The sequence below is a fragment of the Cervus canadensis genome, chromosome 23 (assembly GCF_019320065.1).
Source record: "Cervus canadensis isolate Bull #8, Minnesota chromosome 23, ASM1932006v1, whole genome shotgun sequence".
NCBI classification, from domain to species: Eukaryota; Metazoa; Chordata; class Mammalia; order Artiodactyla; family Cervidae; genus Cervus; species Cervus canadensis.
The window spans coordinates 48,026,327-48,041,895 of NC_057408.1; the positions used below are offsets into that span (position 1 = coordinate 48,026,327).

Below are 15,569 nucleotides of genomic sequence, written 5' to 3' on the forward strand. Positions count from 1 at the left end.
AAACAAATTCTGTTTTTGGTGTTTTTTTTGTAGCAGCATTCGAACTTTTTTAGTTCTTTATTTTATATTGGTGTATAGCCAGTTAACAATGTTGTGATAGTTTCAGGTGGACAACAGAGGAACTCAGCCATACACCTACATGTATCCATTCTTCCCCAAACTCCCCTCCCATCCAGGCTGTCACATCACATTGGGCAGAGTTCCCTGTGCTATCCAGAGGTCCCTGATGGTTATTCATTTTAAATATAACAGTGTGTACATGTTCATCCCAAACTCCCTAACTGTTCCTTCCCCTCATCCCTGGCAACCATAAGTTCCTTCTCTGAGAGACAAAATCTTGCTAGAAAGAGGACCCTGAAGCAAATATATGATGAGTCTTCACCTAAAGACTGTTGCCAAATTTTGAATCTGTATGGGATGAGAAGCTAAGAAGCTAAGGTCAAAATTTTTGAAAGGCAGAACTTACAGGAATGAGAAGACAGATCAAGCTCTTAAGCATAAGTCTCGGAGGGCCACACCTGAAGGGCTAGGTAAAGAAGAGGTGAATTGAGCCTTACTAGAGCTGCAGCCCCGGAGAAGGCAATGGCAACCCACTCCAGTACTCTCGCCTGGAGAATCCCATGGACGGAGGAGCCTGGTAGGCTGCAGTCCATAGGGTCGCTGAGAGTTGGACACAACTGAGTGACTTCACTTTCACTTTTCACTTTCATGCATTGGAGAAGGAAATGGCAACCCACTCCAGTGTTCTTGCCTAGAGAATCCCAGGGACGGGGGAGCCTGGTGGGCTGCCATCTATGGGGTCGCACAGAGTCAGACACGACTGAAGCGACTTAGCAGCAGCAGCAGCAGCAGAGCTACAGCCCATCAGATTCACTCAATCCTTGATTATAGTTCCTTTATATACAGTGTTCGATATATAAAGTTGTAGAGGACTTCTGTGATGATCCAGTGGTTAAGACACTATGCTTCCACTGCAAGGGCACAGGTTTGATCCCCAGTCAGAGAAGCTCTGGATGCCGCTTGGTATGGTCAAAAAATAAATACATAAAAACTCAAAGTTGTAGATATGTGAAGAGTCAGGAACACTGACTGATAAGTAAAAAAAATACTGAGAATGTAAACACAAAGGATCTGGATTTTTAGAGCTAGTGATAACTTAAAGTGACTATGAAGAATATGTTAAAGAAAATTGAGGAAAATATGAGTTAAATGATAGAATTTCATTGCAAAATTGGAATCTGTAAAAAAAACAAAGTTATTACTGAACTGAAAAACTATATGTCAAATTAATAACTTAGTGGATGGGTCTAAGAACAGACTGGACTTAGTGTTACAGAATTAGTGAAGTACAGAGAGAAAAAATTCAGAAGTACAGAAAAAAGCGTGAGAGACATGGAGGAAATTCTCAAAGTCTAATATATAGGTAACTGAAGTTCTAGAAGGTGAAGAGAGAAGCAATGTATGAAGGAATAATAGCTGTGAATTTTCTAACAATGCTGAAAGGCATCAACCCACAGCTTCAAGAATCTCACCAAACCCCAAACAAAAAATACAAAGAAAAGTAAGTGTCAGGGCTTCCCTGATGGTCCAGTGGCTAAAACTCCACATTCCCAATGCAGGGGGACTGGGTTTGATCCCTGGTCAGGGAACTAGATCCCACATGTAGCTACTAAGACCCGACACAACCAAATATATAAATAAATATTTAGGAGAAAAGAAAAGTAAGTATCTTTAGGCATATCCTAGTTAAACTGTTGGAAGTCAAAGATAGAGAAAATCTTAAAATCAACCAGAGGAAAAAGACACCTCAAATTTAAAAAGTAATTGACTTTTCAGCTGAAACTATGAATACCAACAGATAGGGAATGACATCTTTAAAGTGTTGAAATTTAAGGGAGAAATTAGATAGTCTGAACACGCTATTCCTTTATTCTTACTTTATTTTTTGGGGGGGGGATTTTTAGTTCTTTTTTTTTTTAATTTTTTTTTTTTTATTAGTTGGAGGCTAATTACTTCACAACATTTCAGTGGGTTTTGTCATACATTGACATGTTATTCTTACTTTATATTTGTTCATTTTTATTTACTTGGCTGCTCTGGCTTTTAGTTGCAGTATGTGGGATCTAATTCCCTGACAAGGGATCGAACCTGGGCCCCCTGCACTGGGAGCTCAGAGTCTTAGCCACTGAACCACCAGGGAAATCCCAGTGTTGTTTTTTAATACCTGGAAAAATAATGGTGAATTGTATATTTTAATGAGGTGATACCAGACATTGTTAGTGGCTGTGCCTGGAGTTTAGCATGATTTGTCTGTCATTAATAATTACACTGATCCTGGAATAAATCACAGGATTGATATTAAATTAATTCAGTATTTTAAAAACAATGAGCAGAGTTGTCAGCTTTAGCTGTGGTTTCTGTCTAATGGATTTGGAATAGTTTCTTTAGTCCTAGGTGAAAAAGAGAGCCTGCTCTCAGATTATACATTTTTGTTAGATTTACCCCTGAACCTAAAAGACAGGCGCCGCTGGTAACATTCACATGTGAATCTGTGACACAGATGGACTCCAGGACGGTCTGACACATGTGTCTACAGCGTGTGAGAAAGCTGGAGTCCACCCATCTCTGGAGATGGGACAGCACCATCTGGACAGTGTTGGAGCTGAACAGTATGAAGCAGAATTCCTCACATTTTAGCGTGCATGCATCTCACCAGGGGAGGAAGGGCTATTCCCTTGTAGATGGTGCTCAGGCAGTCTGGGGTGGAGCCCGAGATCCAGCCTTTCCTCCAGTCCTCCAGGCTCCCAGATGGTGTTGATGCTAAGGGTATAGAAGACAGCTGCTCTTCTTTCTGCCCAGCACTTTCCCTTCCTTCCTCCATTCCCACCGTGAAGTTCAAGGGTGAGCTTCCATGTTCTTACCTTACTCTGTTTCCCAGACCATAGTCAGGTGGTTCGGGGACCAATCAGAATCTTCTCTGACATTTTTAAACTTGGAGCCAGAGAACCAGCCTCAGATCTTCTCAGTGGAGATAATTGGTCAAAGAAACACAGATGAGGGACCAAGGGTTTATCTTTATGGTTCTCAGGTCTGGGTTCCAATGGTCCCTAATATATGAAAATTGATTTGAAAATCAACAACATCATGACCTTTGGGGTTATGTTAGCAGCTCTGATGACTGAGTGTATTTGCATAAAACGTTTCAGACACTTACCATAGGCAAGTCTCTGTTGCTGTGCCCTGAACATAAGAAGATGAATAGCTCACATCCTGGTTGGGGAGACTACCATTTCAGTAGAATTTGGCATGTACAATGATAAGGGTTTATGGAAGCCCCTAGAAGATCCTGATCCACTTGGATCTGTGAATGGCGGTCAGGGTCAGGAAAAGATTTCTAGAAATGTATTTTCAAAACGTGAGTAGGAATTGTTTGAGCCTATGAAACTATTACAAGTGGAGAGAACTTGCTGGGCAAAGGCAAGAGATGGGATGCAACAGTGTTTGGAAAAACTATAACCTGTTTACGTGGGAGGTGCCTGGCTGAAACTGGGGCAGTTATGGTGAAGGGCCTCATACATGTGCTGACTTGGTCACATTTTCCTTAAGTCATATGTATTTCAGCAGACAACAACAACATCAAAACAATAATAAACAATAAAGCTAAATTTCTGATTCTCTTCCAAATCCTTGACTCTGGCAGGTTCCCACTAACAACTGCTCCTCTTTATTTTCCTTTAAACAAACAGGAAATTTGTCTCAGGATCGAAATGAATGTTTAAAAAACAAACCTGATCTGCTTTAAATACCAAAATCTGTTTAAAGAACACAGAGGTTGTGACATCCGTTGACAAAGCCAGGAAGTTCAAAGCCCCGCCGTTGACACAATGTATTGAGTTCTGCTGTTGTTGGCAGCCCAGACTGTGGCAGGTCCTGGTGTTTGTCATCCAGGTCTGCGTGTGCGCAAGGGAGACATTCCTGAGACCACAGGACTCTTTCTTCTTTGGGGAAACATTTGTATTTTTAAAAATGCTGTTCGAACGCAAGAACAATAATTGGCAGTAATGGCTGCTACTCCCATCTCTTGAATGGCAAGTCCCAAGAGTAACTTGGAGTCTTTCTCATGAGCAGATTTTAGCCATTTTAAAGGTTAAAAAAAAAAGTTTATGCTTTTACTGACATCCATCTCCAGAATTTTTTCATCAACCTAAATTGAAACTCTGTACTCATTAAATGCTAACTTCCCACTCCTGTCCTTCTCAGACCCTGGTAAAATTCATTCTGCTTTCTACCTCTATGAGATGGGCTGTTCTAAGTACCTTATATAAGTGGAATCATACAGTCCTTATCTGTGTCTGGTTGATTTCACTGAGTTTAATGTCTTCCAGGTTCACCCATGTTGTAGCATATGTCAAAATTTCCTTTCTCTTTAAGGCTGAAAAATATTCCATGGTATGCATATACTGTGTTTAGCTTATTCATTCATCCCTTGATGGACACTTGGGTTGCTTCCAGATTTTAGCTATCGTGAATAATGCTGCTGCAAACATGGGTTTGCAGATATTTGAGTCCTGGCCTTTAGTGGATTCTTATTGTCAAAAAGGCTATATGGAGCTCCTTTGGGTCCTCTCTGGCTATGAGAGGAAGCTGACCTGGGAGTCAGAGCCGGGGCTCCATGGCTCCCTGGCATGAAGTTGCCAGGCCCTGGAGTCAAGTCACACACCGTCTCTGGGTCACAGTTTCCCCACCTCTGAGCTTAGGGAGTCGATTGCACCTCTCAAGTTCTGCGCTCAGTTGCCTGTGAGAGAGACATTCAGTACCCAGACCTGCATAGTCAGCTATTCCTGGCTTCTGTTTGTTCCTCAGTGGATTTAGAAGTGAAGTGGACTCTTGGCACAAGCAGGTTTATCATTCACACTTTGAAGTGTTTTCAAGCAGCCCTGAAGGCCCATGGCATACGGAAATCTGTCGATTTGCTGAGGCATGAATTTGAAGTTCTTACAGGGTGAGGTCGGTGTGTGGGTACGTTGGGCTGGCCGCCCGCCCAGTGTCCGCCCCTCAGTGAAGTGTGACCGGCTGCTATTCATCCCTTATACAGTGACTTTTGTGAAGTGGTCGAAATTTGGTGACTGTGTGTGTAATACACACATACACACACACACACACACACATGCACATGGGATGGGGCAGGGGGTGGGGGGCAGGGGGAATGAGAAATGCTTTTAAAAAGAGAGCTGATGGCTGGGGATGGTGATGGAAGTAAAGAAAGCAGAGAAGGGATCTCCCTGGCTGTCCAATGGTTAAGACTTCACCTTCCAATGCAGGGGGTAGGGGTTCAATCCCTGGTTGAGGAGCTAAGATCCCACATGCGTCATGGCCAATAAAATAAAACATAAAAAACAGAAGCAATATTGTCAGAGATTCAATGCATGTGAGAACGTTGTCGCTTCAGTCGTGTCCAACTCTTTGCAGCCCTGTGGACTGTAGCCCGCCAGGCTCCTCTGTCCATGGGATTCTCCTGGCAAGAATACTGGAGTGGGTTGCCATGCCCTCCTCCAAGGGATCTTCCTGACCCAGGGATCGAACCCATGTCTCTTATATCTCCTGTATTGACAGGTGGGTTCTTTATCACTAGCGCCACCTGGGAAGCCCACAGAGTCAATAAAGACTTTTAAAAAAATGGTTCACATCAAAAAAAAAAAAAAACAACAACCAAAAGCAGAGAAACCTAAGGAACTAAGGGTCCTTCTGGAAATAGATTAAAAAGTGGCCCATCTAACTCCGCAGGAGCGTTACAGAGCAAACAAGGTCACTATAAATTCCCTACAGAAATAAGACAGATCCCTTTGTGAGATTTCACTGAGTGTCTCAGCCAGCAGAAAATTTGCTCCACGAGAGGGGAAAATATAGACATGTTTGAAAGAGGGGCCCAGGAGAAAGGCAGGGGACCATGCAAACGTTTCCAGGAAGCGGCAGATGGAAAGGCACCAGTCTGGCTACTAAACCAACCTTATTTTCAAGTCAGGGCTGGTTTGAAAATTTTCAGAGGTGTTTTTCTTGGCAAAAGGTGTGGTTAATAGGAACAAGCAGGCCAGCTGTCTATCTCACAGCAGACGAGATTCCTTCTGAGCTGAAAGAAACCTGCAGAGGGCTGGAGACGTAAGTGGCTGTGACTTTTGCAGGGTATGTGGGAGGTGACAGTGTCACAGAGGAGACTGAAAGTTGTATGGAAAAAGCCACCAGAAGAACTTCCCTGGTGGTCCATCGGCTAAGACTCCAAGCTCCCAAGGCAGGGGGCCCCGGTTCCATCATTGGTCAGGGAACTAGATCTGACATGCCACAACTAGGACCTGGCACCATCAAATAAATAAAAATATTTTTTAAAAAGCCATTAGATATCCACTACAATATTGTAAAGTAATTAGCCTCCAACTAATAAAAATAAATGGGAAAAAAAGCCATTAGAGAAGCCAGTCAGAGAAGGCCATGTATATATATGTGTATCCAGTCATGGTGTACAATTGAAATATATACAGTTACATTTGCCAACTTTATTCCTCAATAAAGTTGGCAAAAAAACAAGAGCTGGTAAAAAGGGTAAAGGAGATGAAGATAATGGTGAAGAGTTAAGAAAGTCTTCAGAAATTTCATGAGTTGTTCCATTAATGCCAAGCTGCCGTCTCTAACCTCCCTCAGTACAAGAGAGGCTTTTTCAGCAATCCCAAGAAATAAATCTCTGTTGGCACTCTCCCATGAAATGTGCAGGAAGTTGCAAAAGTAAAGAGGGATTAATGAGATTAAGATTAACTTTGGTTGAGACTAAAGAAGGAAAGAGAAAAAAAAGTATGAGAAAATGATAATAAAAGTAAGAATAAAAGGGAAGATGATAAAAATGGGCACAAATGAGATAGAATAATGTTTCTACAAACTGCTGAATGTTAATGAATGGAAAACCTAGATGAAAAATATTTTTGGAAAAAAATGAAAATAACAAACTTGAATCCAGGAGAAAGAGAGGATTTGATTAGGACAGTGGCCATTAAAGGCCACCCCAATTAGGGCTTCCCGGTGACTCAGATGTAAAGAATCTGCCTGCAATGCAGGAGACCTGGGTTTGATCACTGGATCGGGAAGATCCCCTGGAGAAGGAAATGGCAACCCGCTCCAGTATTATTCCTGGGAAATCCCATTGACAGAGGAGCCTGGTGGGCTACATCCATGGGGTCACGAAGAGTCAGATGCAACTGAGTGACTAACACTTTCACTTTTCACTTTCAACTAGAACCGCCAGGTCCAGGGGCAGTCAGGTCAGAGTGGAGACCCCAGTAAAGACCATCTTTATCCTTTACAGAAAAAGAAGCAGGGAGGCTGATGTATTAACTTATGTGATTTGTATAACCTTGTTTCCAAAACTAGACAATCGCATTGCAAGATAATAAAATTTTAGGCCCACTTCATTTATGACTGTAGATGCAAAAGTCCTAAATAAAATGTCAAACAAGAAGAGGGGAGGATGGGGGAAGAAGAGCTACTCATTGAGATAAAAGCTCTTTAAGATAAAAACCAGCACTCTGTTTTCACTTTGAGAAATATTTCCTCTTGTCCTTTGTGTTCTGCTTTGCAACTGTTTCTCTGACTTTGTTGTCACTTCTTTTTTGTTCCTGAAGACACCACAGGTTCTTTTTTGTTGTCAAGGTTTTTAGCTGCAAATTGATACAGGGGAGCAAATAGAAAGTGACCTTAAATGAAAAAGCTATTACAAAGGTTCTAAGATCTCACAAGGTCTCTATACTGAGAGTTCCAGGTTTATATTTCCAGGCTTCTTTTTGAGATGGTAAATGAGTGAAGATGAGACTCATCAAACATACTGCCTCCTTCTTATTTTTTAAATTGTTTAAAAACATGTTTGGCTGCACTGAGTCTTCTTTGCAGTGTGGTCTTTCTCTAGTCATGGTGCACAGGCTCATTCGTTGTGGTTGCATGGGCTTAGTTGCTCCACAACACATGGAACCTTCGTTCCCTGACCAGGTATTGAACCCATGTCCCCTGAATTGGAAGATGGATTCTTAAACACTGGACCGCCATACTCCATACTCCCTTCTTCTGACCATCTGCTTGCTGCCTTGTTCCCATCTTGGGACCTGAAGAGGCCTCCAAGACAGGACATGACATCCCTTTGAGTGATATGGCAGTTGATATCTCTGAGGACACTCAGCCTGAGTGACCTGTCCTGATACAGCCTGCATTTTACTTCTTCTCATTGCAGAGAAGCAAGTTCTTAGGGTAACTTTCCTCACAGAAGCTGCTTTGCATTCCAGAGTACAGAATCCTGGGAGAGGGGAAAAAAAAAAATTTTTTTTACCTGAGCCGGCTGGTTCTCCAAACTTTTTGTGTTGACTTTTTAGAGGCATCTCGGGAGTCTGAGTCCCATTACTGCCACTTCTAAGAGGTTTTTTTGAATTTCTAGCTCTGACAAATGTGGAGTAACTCTTTTCTCTCCTTTGCCTCCTGTGTTCTGCTCAGTCACTGATTCAGTCAGGTCTGACTGTATGTGACCCCATGGATCATAGCCCGTCAGGCTCCTCTGTCCATGGGATTTTCCAGCAAGAACACTGGAGTGGGTTGCCATGTCCTCCTCCAGGGGATCTTCTCGACCCAGGGATCAAACCCTCATCTCTTTTGCCTCCTGTGTTGCTGGTGGGTTCTTTAGTGCTGAGCCACCAGGGAAACCCATTTACTGCCTCCTAGATGTTTGCAAATAATTAATGATTTCATTGCTCCCTCTCTTAGCAAGAACCTGGTTTCTCAGAATGTGAGCATTGGGCCAGAAAGACAGAGACATTAGGACAGGGCGAGAGACAGTGCTGTTGGCAAAGGTGGGTCAGCACCTCGGCTTTTAGCTGGAGGATCTGGGAATGGGTGAATGGATACTTCTGACCCTGGGGGTTCTTGTTGTGCAGCTGAGATAAGATGGAAACAGGTATTCTTGCTCTGCTGTTGCCCTGGAGAGAGAGGAGTACGATCTTAGCTGTGTGCCTCCTCTTTTGAAAAATTTGGAAATTAAATGCTTCTTTGAAGATTCTCATCTCAAAATAGATGAGGACTTAGCATTTTCCGTGAAACACTGGGGACTAGGAAGTGTGGGGGGATGGGAAAGACACAGAGTGGGAAGACATAGGTGATGTCTGGGATCTGAACTGCCACCAACTAAATGTGTGAAAAAATGGCTTTGGAGAAGGTCACCAGGGTCCTGCTGCTCTGATGACCTTTTGCTGAAATTGTTTCTGCAGATGATCACGTCTGGCTTATCGATGTTGCTGTTTGATATAATTCTGACCAAGGAAACCATGGGATGGTAAGTCTTTAGCAGAGAGAGGAGAGGAAAATAAGTTCTTTGGGTTTCCTTGGGATACTAATATTTGCTCTCAAATGTTAGTGTGCATGTTTGGGGTATATGTCTTATGGACATATAAATAAACATACATTCAGAAGAGTGCTTATATCATGAATATTTTCACAAACTGAATATATTATATCTGGTACAGCCAGCATTCAGGAAGCAGAACCTCACCAGGACACCTTTCAGCCACTCATCCACACAAGAGTAACCACGGTGGGTGAACCACTAATTATGTGTGTATATAGAACTATAAGTGTAACTATAAATATGTAACTATAACTTTAACTGTGACTATGTTTGTGTTTCTTCCTTTGATCCTTCAATTCATTTTTCTCTTAGACAAGCTCCAAACCATCCTTGTTTAGAATGCACTCACCCACTCACCCATTTGCTTAAAGACAGCACTGCCTCTCCCTCCCATATTTGAGCACAGACCTGAAGAAGTGGGGGAGTGAGCCCTGGGGACACTGGGAGGTAACAGAAATTGCAAAGGCCCTGACGTGGGAGGGTGCTTGGTTTGCTCAAGGAGCAATGTGACCAGAGCAGGTTGCTGGGTGAGAGTGGTAGGAGATGAGGGCTGGAGAGGTAGTAGGTGGTTGACCATGTGGGTTCTTAAAGGCCATTATAAGGGCTTGGCTTTACCGTGAGTGGAGGCGGGGAGGAATGACCCAAGGATTTTTGAGCAGAGCTGCCACACACTCCTACTTTAAAATCATGTTCCTTGGTCTGCTGTGTGGAAGTAAGGTGTTAGGGGTCTGCCCCTGAACCCTGGACACAGACTGCTGATCGGCGACTGACCACATTAAGACTGCGATCTACTCCAGCTTACTAACATTCAAACCAGCTTACATGATGATCACCAAGGGTTGTGGTTGTCATCTTCAGGGAGGGTAAAGGTGAGATGGGGAATGATGCTGAGTTTAAACTGTTAGGACTGCTGTTGCTCCCCTCAATCAGTAGGGAAATCAAGCTATTTTGGGGGGTATGTACTTCAGTAGGGCTTCCCAGGTGGCACTAGTGGTAAAGAACACACCTGCCAAATGCAGGAGACATTAGAGACATAGGTTCGATCCCCGGGTTGGGAAGATCCCCTGGAGAAGGGAACGGCTACCCACTCCAGTATTCTTGCTTGAAGAATCCCATGGACAGAGAAGCCTGGTGGGCTGTCTTCCATAAGATTGCAAAGAGTTGGACACGACTGAAGCGACTTGGCATGCATGCTTATACTTAGGTATTTTATTTTATAATTTTTGGCTATGCTGGGTCTTGGTTGCTGTATGCAGGCTTAGTTGCCCCATGGCATGTGGGATCTTAGTTCCAGGACCAGGGATCAAACCCACGTCTCCTGTATTGGAAGGTGGTTTCTTAACCTCCAGACCAACAGGGAAGTCCCGATACTTATGTATTTTAAATCTATATAGTAATGTATGCTATTTGCACCATAAGCAAGGTAGTCAAAACTGCCATAATAGGCAGCAAAATTGGAAGGCAGTCAGTGTAGGGTTGACTTAGGACAAGGATGGAGAGTCATCTAGACTGTTGCTTAACAAGTTATAATAGAAATATATCAAAAATGGATAAGCAGAAGGCAGAGGTCATTTACCTAATTTAAAGTGACGATCCTTGGCCAGTTTCCAAACCTGAGTCAATTCTCAGAATCAGAATCTGTCAACTGAAGGAGAGATAAGTTCCTAATGGATAAAGATTCAGTAGGAGACATTTACGACAATACAGAAATGCATCCAGTAAAAAGTATAGATCCTCTGTTTCCATGGTCTCCACTTGCCAGAAGTCACACGAGTTTGGCCTGATGGTGAGGACAATGCACTGTTTGACCAGGGAAGTCTGTGTGGAGGGAGGCGGGCTCTATTGTCTATAAAGCGAAACCACGCTGAGTGGTACTTGTCGAGCCGAGCCTGATGAGCCTCTCAACGACCTGGGCATGGGTCAGTCCTTCCCAAGTCTTCACCCAGCTTCCAGCTGCTGGCCTGGTGACCCACAGCTTTCCTTTCCTGTGACCACGGCTGCCTGCTATATGGCCTGAATCACTAATGCAGCACCTTAAGGAGGATAATTTGTGTTGGTTCTTGCTACTCACTGTCTCTTATCCTCTGTTTTAAAAAGAAAAACAAGCCTAGGGCCACTTGAAGTTATATAATGCTTATTTCCATTCCAGTTTGAATATATTGTTTGGCAATACCCACCCCCACTCCCAGCACCAAGAATGGCACTCCAGAACTGAATTGCAGACAAGTTTTGGAGGTTTTTACATTTCTTTACCAGCATGATGGAAAGAAAAGCATTTTATTTAGTTTGCTGAAATAAGTCATAGTCCTAGAAAATCCATATTTTTTTCTCATGCTTGTTGTTGTTTAATTGCTAAGTCATGTCTGACTCTTTTGCAACCCCGTGGACTATAGCCTCCCAGGCTCCTCTGTCCCTGGAATTCTCCAGGCAAGAATACTGGAATGGGTTTCCATTTTCTTCTCCAGGGGATCTTTCTGACCCAGGGGTCGAACCTGTGTCTCCTGCATTGGCCGGCTATTCTTTACCACAGAGCTAGCAGGGAAGCGCCTCGCTTGGTATGAGAGTAATCCTAAGGGTTGGCTTCCTCCACCTCCTCCCCCAGTTTTTGCACTGGTTTTCACATTGGACCTGCAGAACTGTCACCTTTGGCTCCAAGGCCACAGTGCAGGTTGGTGGGGGCCAGCACTAGGCCCCATGTGTCCAGGGCAGCCTCCTGTCTCCCAGGACAACTTGTAAATAACCCCCCATCTTGTGCTGTCATAGCCCCCTCTCACCCCAACTCTCTCTCTCTCACACACACACACACACACACGGTGTCAAGTTTAACTTGTAAATAACCCCCCATCTTGTGCTGTCATAGCCCCCTCCCACCCCAACTCACACACACACACACACACACACACACACACAAATGGTGTCAAGTTTAAACATCAGTATCACACACACACACACACACACACACACACACACACAAATGGTGTCAAGTTTAAACATCAGTATGCGGTTTCTGCAGGATGAATGTGAAAGGCAGGACCAGGCTCCAGGAATGCCATGATGAGGAAGTCCAAGAGGCAACTTTGCATCTCCTGTGGCTTTGGGCTGGAAGGGGCTTGTTCAGTAAACAAATATTTCCTGGGACCCAGTATGTGCCAGGGCCAACTCTTGGATAAAAGTGAAAAGTCGCTGCCCCTGGGATGTCAGTAGTTACTTATCTTCCTGCATGGTGTTAGTTGCTCAGTCATGTCTGACTCAATGAGACCCCAAGGACTATAGCCCACCAGGCGCCTCTGTCTACGGGATTCTCCAGGCAAGAATACTGGAGTGGGTTGCCATCCCCTTCTCTTCTCCAGGGAGCAGGTCTGTATCTAAACCATGCACACTGACAGAAATGAATCTTTTTGCTCATGGCATTCTGCAAAAGTGGTTTTTAGCCTCTCTCAAGAGCCCCTAATGGGGCACTTCCTGCCCTAAGAAGGAAAATGGAAGGAAAAGAAAAATTAAGAAATACTTCTACGCCATCCTCTTCCTCCTCCTCCTAATCTCTTCTCTTCATTTACATAACTAACCATTTATTGAGCAACTACTATATTTCAGACATTTTCATATTAATATTATATATCTCATTAACTTTCGCAGCAACCTTCCAATTTAGCCCCCATTTTAATTTTTAAAAAAATTTTTGGCTGTGCTGCATGGCATGTGGGGTCTCTGTTCCCTGACCAGGGATCAAACCCGCACCCCCTGCATTTGAAGTACCTCCTGCTTGAAGCACCTCCTGCAAGGAGTCTTAACCACTGGACTGCCAGGGAAGTTCCCTAGTCCTGTATTAAAGATGGAGAAGCTGAGGTTCAGACATTTAACTGTTTTTTCCCCCAAGATTTTAGAGCTACTATGTGACTGGAAGAAAGGAAACGAAGTATTAGTTGCTCAGTCATGTCTGACTCTTTGCGACCCCATGGACTGTAACCCATTAGGCTTCTTTGTCCACGGGAGTCACCAAGCAAGAATACTGGAGTGAATAGCCATTTCCTCCTCCAGGGGATCTTCGCAACCCAGGGGTCGAACCCAGGTCTCTTGCATTGTAGGTGGATTCTTTACCATCTGAGGCAACCTCTAATGTTTCTCTTCCCACCAGTCTGATCATTTATAAGGAGTATCTGGATGATTCGGCAGCAATACAGAAGGAGCGTTACCCAAGACACATCGGCCCTATTTCTTATTCAGAGACTGACACAGTGAACTAGGAATGTCCAGTGGAACATTTTTAGGAAAAGAATCTCACTGCCTTAGATTTTTAATACTATAAGTTATATTTCTGTGAATTAACAAAAAATATGTATTGAGTGACTGGTGTATGCAGAGCATGTGGAAGTCGTTAAGGAACATAAGACATCATCCAGCCCTTGAGGAGTTTTCAGGAGAAGAAGTCATAAAGATAATTTCTGAGGTAGGATAGTAACTGTTTTTTTTTTCAAATATATATATATATATATATGTTTTTGGCCGTGCCACTAGCACACAGCATGTGTGATCTTTCCCAACCAGGGGTCAGACCTGTGCTCCCTACATTGGGAGTGTGGAGTTTTTGTTGGTGGTGGTGGTTTTGTTTTTTGTTTTTAAGCCATTGGACCACCAGGGAAGTCTTGGATAGTATTTGTAAGCACAGTGGGTGTGAAGAACAGAGGAGAGAGAGAGGCTGGGGTGATAGGGAGGGGCTTGAAACTGGACCTGATGCAGAAGGGAGAGGCTTAGCCAGGCTGTGGGTGGAGGAGGATTTGGTCCCTCTGGCCCCGGGAAGACAGGGAAGAACAGAGGGGCAGGAGGTGCCCCTTGGTGAGACTTAGCCATTTGGAACTAGAGCTGGGGCAGGAGCTGACCCTCCAGTCCCTCCTCCTTCCCCTCACCTGTCCTCCTGGGAAGGTGGGACACAGATGGTGGACAGGTTGATGTCCAGAAACCCAACCGCCAAGGTATCCTGGTGCACCCTTGAGACTGTTCCCGCAGTTTCTATATCTTAACCTTCATCTAATATCATGGCATCTGGTAGCGTCACTTTATGGCAAATAGATGGGGAAAAAATAGAGTGACAGACTTTATCTTCTTGGGCTCCAAAATCACTGTGCCTGGTGACAGCAGCCATGAAATTAAAAGACACTTGCTCCTTGGAAGAGAAGCTATGACCAACCTAGATAGCATGTTAAAAAGAAGAGACATTACTTTGCCAACAAAGGTCCATATCGTCAAAGCTATGGTTTTTCCAGTGGTCATGTATGGGTGTGAGAGTTGGACCGTGAAGAAGGCTGAGTGCCAAAGAATTGATGCTTTCGAACTGTGGTGCTGGTGAAGACTCTTGAGAGTCCCTAGGACAGCAAGGACATCAAACCAGTCAATCCTAAAGGAAATCAACCCTGAATATTCCTTGGAAGGACCGATGATGCTGAAACTGAAGCTCTAATACTTTGGCCACCTGATGCGAAGAGCTGACAGATTGGAAAAGACCCTGGGAAAGACTGAGGGCAGGAGGAGAAGAGGACAACAGAGGAATGAGATGGTTGGATGGCATCACCGATTCAGTGGACATGAGTTTGAGCAAACCCTGGGAGATAGGGAAGGACAGGGAAGCTTGGTGTGCAGCAGTCCATGGGGCCACAAAGAGTCGAACACAGCTGAGTGACTGAACAACAACAGCAACCTGTATAGTGACTATCTCAATTCTTGATGGCAGTTTTTCCCAAATAATTCTCATTGACTATATTTTGTACATAATTTCAGAATGAACGAAAAAAAACAACGAAAACCCAGGTGTTGAACTGAGTGTAAGAAATAAGCGTGAGATGCTCTGCAGGGGAGAGGACGTGCTTAGTCTGAAGGTTCCCACAGCCGTCTGTGGGAGCCGTGCCTACAGGCTGTCCCACATCCTGTGGACTTCATGGTATGCCCTGAACACGATGGAAAGAAGGGCTGTGTGTACCCAAGTCAAGGAAACAGCATGTGCGATCATTGCAAAAGGAACCTTGACTTTGGAATTTCCTGATTCTTGAGAACTTTTGAGTTTAAGGATGGTGTGTTTTCAGCCTCAAAGAATTTTCCGACCACAAAGTGAACCACCAGAAGAGGAGTGTCAGACTGTGTTTCAGATTTCCTG

The 15,569-nt window shown here is 43.9% G+C and overlaps 1 protein-coding gene across 9 annotated transcripts in view; it reads left to right on the forward strand.

The window, feature by feature from the left end:
• Positions 1-15,569, forward strand: part of TMEM241 (transmembrane protein 241) — a 112,263-nt gene that overhangs the window by 91,786 nt on the left and 4,908 nt on the right. For 6 of the 9 annotated variants that reach the window (XM_043443744.1, XM_043443746.1, XM_043443745.1 and 3 more), the window contains 2 exons: positions 9,288-9,352; positions 9,543-9,610. The exons of 1 other annotated variant lie outside the window; for it this stretch is intronic. In XM_043443744.1, the coding sequence (XP_043299679.1) occupies positions 9,288-9,352; positions 9,543-9,610 (133 nt within the window). The remainder of the gene's footprint in view (positions 1-9,287; positions 9,353-9,542; positions 9,611-15,569) is intronic. 2 more of the 9 variants (XM_043443748.1, XM_043443750.1) reach the window with 1 other exon arrangement.